Source organism: Sinocyclocheilus grahami, unplaced genomic scaffold (genome assembly GCF_001515645.1).
Source record: "Sinocyclocheilus grahami isolate Dianchi unplaced genomic scaffold, SAMN03320097.WGS_v1.1 scaffold355.1, whole genome shotgun sequence".
Classification (NCBI taxonomy): domain Eukaryota; kingdom Metazoa; phylum Chordata; class Actinopteri; order Cypriniformes; family Cyprinidae; genus Sinocyclocheilus; species Sinocyclocheilus grahami.
Genome location: NW_015505534.1, coordinates 1,220,385 through 1,229,916, shown reverse-complemented (window position 1 = coordinate 1,229,916; position 9,532 = coordinate 1,220,385). Strand labels below are relative to the sequence as shown.

The 9,532-nt window shown below is 41.7% G+C and overlaps 1 protein-coding gene across 1 annotated transcript in view; it reads right to left on the bottom strand.

The window, feature by feature from the left end:
- The window catches only part of LOC107548802 (polypeptide N-acetylgalactosaminyltransferase 5-like), an 18,212-nt gene extending 13,614 nt beyond the window's left edge, over window positions 1-4,598 (bottom strand). Inside the window, exons 1-5 of the mRNA XM_016229623.1 lie at window positions 3,436-4,598; window positions 3,165-3,331; window positions 1,895-2,014; window positions 1,566-1,701; window positions 1,242-1,361 (exon numbers count right to left, since the gene is read on the bottom strand). Of these exons, the coding sequence (XP_016085109.1) occupies window positions 1,242-1,361; window positions 1,566-1,701; window positions 1,895-2,014; window positions 3,165-3,331; window positions 3,436-4,535 (1,643 nt within the window). The 5' untranslated portion in view covers window positions 4,536-4,598. The remainder of the gene's footprint in view (window positions 1-1,241; window positions 1,362-1,565; window positions 1,702-1,894; window positions 2,015-3,164; window positions 3,332-3,435) is intronic.
- Window positions 4,599-9,532: the final 4,934 nt, after the last annotated feature.

The following is a 9,532-nucleotide window of genomic DNA, read 5'->3' as shown; positions in this document are numbered from 1 at the left end:
GGGCATCTATACATATCTATGATAGTAGACGCATGTGTGGAAGCGATCTGTCAAGCGTATACGTCACTCATTATTTACACAGTGCAGAGATTGTGTATGTGTTCACTGACACTGCGATGATCTAAAGATATTTAGAAGTACAGGTCATCACAATGGAAGACGATTTTGATATATCATCAGACAACGTGGAATTTTTTGCCCAACCGTATTTATTTGACGTCACGCGCCGGATGTTGTGAACGCGCTCAGACAGTTGGACATTGCGGTGGATCAGAGGTAAAAATTTATATAAATACTGTTCAGTTTCTAGCACAGACCGATCGTTTCGTGTCTTTACACATCAATGCATCGTCATGAGCCGCAGGGTTTAATTTGGTTTTGTCTGTGTATGTTTTTTTTACTCTCAAAGCCGTGGAGCCCATTGACTGCCATTATATGACTGACAGACTGCAACGGTTTGAGTTAAAAATCTTCGTTTGTGTTCCACTGAAGAAACAAAGTCACCTACATCTTGGATGCCCTGGGGGTAAGCAGATAAACATCACATTTTCATTTTTGGGTGAACTATCCCTTTAATATCGGCCAACTCTTTATTGTGATGGTCGCCCAACAGACATGCTACTGACTTTTATTTCTTATTGCAAAAAAGTAATTTTGCAAGTACATGTCAACTTATTCTAACCCTACCACTCTACTAAAAGTCTACTAACATTCTATTGAGAGCTAGTAGATATGTAGGTACAACATTACTTACAGTCAACAGAATGCTAAAGGGCCTATCAAAATAAAGGGAAACCAAAACTTCTTACCAAGATCGGTGCTTGGACCCCTAAACATGTAGGAATTTGTTGGTTTTCTTTTAGCTCAATAAAAAGTCAAGCCAAGCAGGGAAAGAATAATCTGATTGGCTGTCCTTTGTGGGGAAACCTAATTTTTAAATAACAACTATTTCTGCAGACTTACAGATTTTAATAGAACGTAACAGGACTTGTGAATGACTGTGTTTGTAGTAAATCATTTGATTCAGTAACACCCTCTAAAATACAGCATAAAAAACACTTGTCATCTTTGGAAACCTGCAAAAAGTACAACTAAACCAATCAATGTCTGATCTTTCAAATCTTAACAAATCAATAAACAAATCATTTAACAAATCTGATCAGCCAAATTGCTCTGAATATATATATATATATATATATATATATATATATATATTGTGTATGCCATTTAGTTGACGTTACCTGATGGGGTCTGAATCCTTGATCTGGTTCTTTCTAATATATTCCTCTGGTAGTGCACTCCAGCCAAACACCAGCGGCCATCTGAAAACACCTCTTTGGAAGTTATCAACAAGCATGTAACTGCATAGACAAAAAAATATGCTTGTTTTAGCAAAATATTTTAGTGCATGCATTTTAACAGTTCAGTGCAGCAGTGGAGGAATGATACATTGGAAAGGGCTATTGAGTCTCATAGGGACATGGATATGAGCTACGGTAATGTGCCATGTACAAAATGGGGAGCACAGCATTTATTTAATTGCATGACTGAATATACTTCATTACCTCATGTCCTTATCACTGATGACCTCAATAACAGGACAGACCACTTTCTTGTGGTCCAGGTAAACTCTTTCTAACAGTGGCTCCAGCCACCCCACGTTACACTCAACGTGAGAGTCCAGGAATGTCAACACTTCACCTGCAGATAAAACAACATCTGCTGAAACAACCAATAAGGCCATACACTAAAAAAATATGCATATTATACAACAGAGATGCGAGATAACAGAGATGTCTATTCTACGTATTCCAAACAGATTAAATTAAGCACAAACTCATGGATTGAAATGTTGCCACTAAACTGAACTGAATCGAATGTGAGTGTACAGTACCTGTAGCAGCGGCGGCCCCTGCGATTCTGGCTCTGATTAGACCTTGTCTCTCTTTCAGACGGATGATTCGTATTTTAGGGAACTGAGATATATAAACATCCAACTGCTCCTTCAGGTAGTCTACAATAGAAACAGAAATAAATTTAGTCATACAGAAACAAAAATGCAGTCTTCTTCAATTAGAGGTACTTATCTTTCTTTTATGACAATAATTTTATGACAGTTTTAAAGTAAAAATGCTTAAAAAAAGACTGTTCAGACTTTTTAACTTCCGTTTTAAAAGAAGTGTATAGTAAAATCAAGAAACTTCTACTTTGAACATCAGATTTTCAATTCATTGGGTGTACAATTCATTTGTACAACAATGAATTGCGGATCCAACAACTACACATTTAAAAATCTTTTTTTTTTCTTTCAGTATTCATATTTGGTATCAGAGGTGCTTTCTTTACCATGCCATACCATTCTTTACCATAACAGCATGCTGTCAAATTTTAGTCTTTAAAAAAAACCTCTCAAAACATTTGCACTCTGTTCAATTCCATTAATTTGATTGAATTGAATTCAAGTTTATTTGTATTGTGCTTTGTATTGTGAAAATGTTAAGTTTCTACATTACATTTAGGAGTAGGTTATTAGTGGTGACTATGGCAGAAATGTACAGTAAGAATCATGCCGTTTATTACACGTAATCAAACAGACAGTGAACACTATTAACTGCAATGATTATATGTTGCAATTAAACTTTGCGATTAAGCAAAATTTGGTAGTTTTATATGTTGTTCCAGGGTAAGCATCATCTGAGGGGGGTTGGCATCATCTCTTCTCAGGTGTTCGGTCATCTCAGATCTTCAAAACACATTTAACTGTGTTTCAATGCAAGAATACATTCAATGTAAATTCCAAATGCCCCCAAGATCCTCTTGAAGGGTGATGACATCCATGCGTATATTTTTATTTTAGGACTTGTGACGTTTTGTCATAGACTAAGCAAGTACAGTTTGAAAAAGTTTTACTTTTCAAGATTTTGAGTGGGCAAAGGAGTACCTTATTGAAGAATTAACTACCTACTCTATGGATATCTGTGAAACATAAGCTTGTTTTGGACCATATTTACCTCTGTGTTTAGTGCTGCTCACTTGCAAGTTTGTATCAACCAAACTGGATTTTAAAACTATGTGTAAAGGTCTTAAGCTTTTATCTATTAAACCCTGTCAATGAACTCACTTGATTAAATTATTTCTTTAAAATGTGAGCCAATCCCTCAAACCTTTGGTGCTGCAGTCGTCCACCAGAATGATCTCTTTGAGCAGGTGTGGAGGAGACCTGTTGAGCACACTGTGCACCGAGCGCAGCAGAGTGGACCAAACCTCGTCCACAAAACAGAAGATCACACTGGTACTGGGCAGGTCATCATGAACAAGGTTTTCTGAACATCTAAACAACATAGGATATGGAGGTGTTACACATATCTTGCCATAACAGAAAATGTGTCATGACCTGCAGGACTACAACAAAAATAATCTATGGTTCAAACTCACATTTGAGGTCTGGTGTCTGGGATGGCTCTGTCTATTGGTATCTGTTCACTCAGGAATACATTAAAAAATCCTTCACTCCAGCGTCTTCGACTCTCCTGTTCTTTATCTCTGGGAACTCTTGCAGGCTGGCCAAACTGCCCCACAGCCCTGGGATCTCTGGGCCTGTCTGTTACATCTAGGGCCATAACCTTATGATGCCCTCCTGACCTCCTCACCCGCACACTTGTAGGCTGCGGTACTTGTAATGCCTCTGCTGGGTCCTGAGCCTTAAGTTCACTTGATTTTTGAATAATATCTGGTTTCGTTTTGTTGAAAGTACTGCCATGTTTCTCTGAATTTTCAATAATGTTCTTCAGTTTATCACCCTCTGCTGGTTTAAGCAATTCATTACTCAAGTTCTTTCGTAAACCCGCATCTACATGTACTTCATTATGTGGCATCACTACTGTGCCATTAATATGATGTACTTTCTTCACACTGAGCGCAGGAGGATGTGCTTTCTCCTGGACAGCAGGCAGTGCTTTAGTAAGCAAATGTGCTTTGACGGCTAGATTTGCATCTGTCTGTCCATTAAAAGCAGCTTTTATTTTGTTTATCTTTGTGGTTATATTCTTCACTTTGCCATTAATAACAGTGTTTGTCTTGTTTATTTTTTCAGGGATGCTAATAATTGTTCCCTTCACAAGTGAGTTCACAATTAGATTCACTTTACTTTGATTAATTACCTCGTTTTGTTTCACAAAAGACTTGTCAGCCATAGACATTGGATTCAAATGTTTGTCTTGTTTTAACTCAGCTTGCTTTTCTGGCCTCGCCATTGGCCTCTTTCTGTAAACCTTATCCACTTTCCTATCAAACCTGTTGCTGTTTTTCAAAAACTCCTTTTTGTCTATGTTTACTTTTTGCAGGGGGTGTTTGAGCACATTGTCTTTCCTCCTTCCCTGATTTAGTACACTCTCTCTCTCTTTGAGATCCTGATTCACATCATTGATGATGGATATCCGCAGTGCTGCGATGTCAAAAAGGAGCCAGATTACAGACGCGATAAACACAAAAGCCAAGACCCTCCCACGGCCCCTTAAATACTTCCTAAATTTCATTATTTTAGTTCTATGAATTCTTTTCAAGTATTTTCAGTTCACGCTCAGTTCGGTTCTGAAAGAGAGTGAATCCACATTCTTTAATATGACTAGCCTACCTGAAAACTAATACAACTAATCCGGAAACAAATTCGAAACAGAGATACGACTTCGGTTAAGTATGTTGGCTAAGAAGGAACAAACGCAGTGGTTAAAAAAGCATTCAGTTTTTAACAACATAGCAGAGAATCCGCGAACGTTGCACGAAATGACCAGCAGAACTAAAATGAAACCACTCTGTCGCTATGGTTACAAGCGTTATTTAAGCTATCGCGATAATAAAAACGGGATTTGATTGTGGTTTACCTGGACTTACAGAGACGATCTTCATTACCCTCGCGACTGCAGTAAATAGACCATTTGAGAGCTCAAAACTTGTTAGTGAGCGTGTGAATGGAACCACAGAAGGGCATCCCGAACTCAAAAACGACTGCGTGGCAACATTTATGCCGTATGACCTAAATTAAACTCTGGCAAACTTCCGCGGTTTTACACTCAAAGACATATTAGACACAACATATATTGATATTAGAGCTTTCGTTTCAATGACGCTCTGAAATAGCCGCGTTAAAGTTCCTTGTTGAGATCGGCGTCGAAAAGTTCGTCATCACTCTCGTGCTGCTCCGGTCCTTTCAAATTAATGTTTTCTGCACTCGTTTCGATATTCCGACTGATTCACCTCGACAGTTCTCCGGTGATACTTCTGAGCACGCACACACAGTTGTGTTCATGTCTTCCCCTGGGTTTTAGACATCCTACTTTAAATCCGCAGTTCCTGCTGGCGTTTTGAACATCAGACCTGCCCTGTTTTACACGCACCCACACTCAGCCTATGTGACGACGTGTCAATATTTAGAGCGATCATTTGGACGCATTAAGAAATTAATTCCCGATCAGGTTGTGGTTAGAGTTAGACACATTTAAAACGTTTTAAAAAAGGACCACTACCATTTTTTTGGTGCATGGTATGTGGTATGGTATGCACGGAATGCTTTTCTTATATACTTTGAAATAGTAGGTGTGGGCAGTATTAGCCTACCTTTTCTAATAAAAATTTACAAAGAATAATTCTGTAACATATGGGAATATAACATGACTAACATTTTCATGATTAACACAAAAACAACAAAACTATATATATATATTTATTTATTTTAAAATAATCTCATCTATTTAAAAATTGTATTCTAAGTTTTCAAATTTTATAAAGAAACGAATACAACTCCCCATTTATGCTTTTGTACAAAGCTAATTTTAAGTCTTTAGGGGGAAAAAAAACAAACTAAAGTTTGTCCAAACTTTTGACTCATAGTAAATACCATGGAAGTTTAATATGCTGAGGTCATTCAGTTCCATATTTTTCATAGGGCCACACTGTTGCCATATGACACCTTACCTGTACCATGGCACTGCCACAGTAATTTTCTGGAACATTTTAAGATATTTATATCCGTGTAGTCTGTTGAAAGTTTGTGAAGACTGGTATCAAATCTGGTCTAACCTGTTTCGTTGCAATAGGCTGCTGTTTGTTCCTCTAGAATCGACTTTAAAACATACAGTACAGGTATACACACAATTTGTAAGGAGAAACAAAAGAATGCTGTAGTTTAGGTGAAATGTTATTTATTTATTTATGTGAGCCAAGATAATATAAATAAAAAGTAAACCGTAATAAACAAGAAATGTTATTGGAAACACACAATAAAAACATTTCAAGTAATTGCTTCTTTTTTTTTTTTTTTACATTAGATGATATGGATTTCTATGTCTTCTGTCATAGAAGATTTCTATGTAATCACCATTTAATCCATCAAAAGCACTACAGCTACACACAACAGCTATACCCCGAGACAGCGAATACAACTAACTTATAATACAATACAAAAGACCTGAAAAGTCTTGGTTACGTATGTAACCCTCATTCCCTGAAGGAGGGAATGGAGACGTCGCGTCGATAACCGACGAATTGGGAATCTTGCTAGAGAGACCAATCTACTTCGAGTGTAAGCTAAATGAGCCAATGCATATTGGCATGTGATGACTGCATCCAGCTGCTGCTGATTGCAGAGCGTATACATAGGCAGCATGTACAACGCATACTCTTACGAATTGGGGATCCCTACCATTAATGTTGCCCCTTCCAGTGTCCCGTGCGAGACTCCTGCGCCGCTTGTTAGAGTGTGGGCCAGGGCTCGCACCAGGAAGGCCAGTCACTGTTTCCTTTGGACTATACCCACTCAGTGAGATTGGATAACACTGGGAAAATGTACCCGTTCCACTGGAACAGCAACGTTGTGGAATCTCCATCGTTCTCGAAGCTATATGTGGAAGTATACACATATGGGATCCCCTTGGGGTCATATCTACATATGGCACCCAGCCTCCTACTCATGGAGACATTGAGTGAAGGACTGGCGCCGGAAGCTCCGCCACGTCTGGCTGCCGAGGGTGACGGAGGAGCTCGACAGGGTCTGCAAAGGAACTCTAAAGCAAATTTGTGACATAGCAAGCCCACACTAGCCAGGGCTTCTCGGTGCTTCTACCCATTTGAGGTGAGAACACAGGAGGATACCGGCTCAACATTAAGGCTATAGAATCTAGCGAACATGTTGGGGGTCACCCAGCCCGCAGCTCTACAAATATCTGTTAACGAGGCTTCACAACCAGTGCCCAGGAGGATGCAACACTCCTGGTAGAGTGAGCTTGCAACCTGAGTGGACAGGGCACGCCCTGTGCCTGATAAGCCAGGGCGATGGCATCCACTATCCAGTGGGCCATCCTCTGCTTAGAGACGGCCTTCCCCTTCTGACGGCCTCCGTAACAGACAAAGAGCTGCTCTGAGGTCCTGAAGCTTTGTGTCCGGTCCACGTACAATCTTAGAACACAGATGGGATAGAGCAAAGCTAGGGCTGGGTCTGCCTCATCTGGGGGCAGTGCTTGCAGGTTCACTACCTGATTCCTGAAGGGAGTAGTAGGAACCTTGGGCACATAGCCGGGTCGGGGTCTCAGAGTTACCCGAGAGTCAGCCGACCCGAACTCGAGGCACGATTCATTGACCAAAAATGCAGGCAGGTCCCCTACTCTCTTAATAGAGGCCAATGCAACCAGGAGCAGAGATTTCATTGGAAGAAACTTCGCCTTGACTGACTGCAAAGTCTCAGCTGGAGTGCTCTGAGCATCAGAGTCAGGTCCCAAGAGGGTATTGAGGAAAGATGAGGAGGGTTCAACCCGACAAACCAAACTTTGACGACATCCAAAGCCAGAGATGGCGCTCCTGGACCACAAGTGTGGACATTGCATGACCCGGAGGACTTGCGGTGACCTTCGTCAGTTGAAGTGCGAGGTCAGTTGCGGTTCGGAGTTCTTTCAGAACCTCTGGGTCGTGGCCACACTCGTGCAGGTCCTTCAGTGATTTAGCTTGGTGGACCTGCAGTAACACCATAGCATGCAGAACGGAGGTAGCTTCTCCACAGGCTGCATAAGCACTGCCTGGTTAGACCAGATGAGTACCTACAGGCCCAGGAGGGAAGGCATGGTTTGCCTCACCAGGTGGAGGCGGTATTAGTACACAACTGCATCGCTAACAACCGCTCCACCAGAGGGACCTCTGTATACCCCCTAGCTGTACCAACGTCGAGAGTGGTGAGGGAGGAGGAGCTAGCAGGCCAGTTTCTGGCCGTAAAAGGTGCCATCCACAACCTGGTGAGCTCCTCATGCACCTCCAGGAAGAAAGGCACCGGGGCGGGGCACCCCGAGAAACCAATCAGCCAACCTCATTGGCTCAGGACACTGGATGTTTCAACTCGAGTCCTACTCTCTCGGCAGCCCAGGCAAGCATAGCCGCCATCTCTAGATCCGATTCAGGCATTGGCACCATCCTGGAGGGTGGCAGCGCAGCCGAGTCTTCCTCTCCAGAGAGCGCTGGCTTGCTCTCTGATGCAGCGATCAACATCCTATCGTCGGGAAGAGCCCCGAATGATACAGCTGGTACGCTTCTTTTAGAGGGCCCAGCACATTCCTTGGGAAGCTCGACTGGCTGCAGAGTGCTAGAGGAGTGATGGTTCCTCAGAGGTTGGTTCCTCGGAGGAGTCACTGCCACCGTAAACCTCAGACCGCCCAAGCTACTTCCTGAAGTAGTCCTACTCCGATTTCTGCCAGGAAAAGAACCAGATTGAGGCAGAGGCACCGGAACTCGACTCCTTTTGAGAAATCGGAGCCTGGTCTGCAACTCGGAGATGGTCATATTCCTGCAGTGAGAACATAACTCATCCACGAATGCAGCCTCAATGTGCATAATGGTCAGGCACGTGAGGCAATGATCGTGACCATCACCCGGCGCCAGGTAACAACCGCATCCAGAAACGCATGGGTGGAGCAGCATCTATACCAAGATGCAACGTCATCTTTACGCAGTGTCGAGTTAGAACAGATGCAACGCCATCTTTAAAAAGACGCGCCCACCCATGAATGCTCTTTCAGGGAAAAAGGCTCTTTTAGCATGCTGAAGCGCACAGGGGAGATGGCAGCCTGCAACACAAACAGGGGGTAGTGCAGCCTGATGTGTGCAACCCACTCGACATGGAAAACGACCACCACTGTAGCGCCATTCCACCAACATGAAGAAGTCTTCTTAGTGTGTGCTGAACTCGTCTCATTCACAAATGAAGCTTGGAAATAGCAGAACGATTATCACTGAATAGGGAACAGTGTAATATGCAATATGTGAAGTGTTAGATAACAGAAAGGAGAGATTTGGCAATTTTTTATTATTTTTTTTTTACCTTGAGACCTGGTTACCACTGATTACATCATATCAAGAATTATGATTGTGAGCTTTGTACAGTGTCATAATAAACTAAAAAGACTGACTGTTATCCACTTTTATTTTTAATGCCAGTTGTTTTATGTGTAGGTAAACTGCTAAAAAAGTGTGTGTATGTATATATATATATATATAT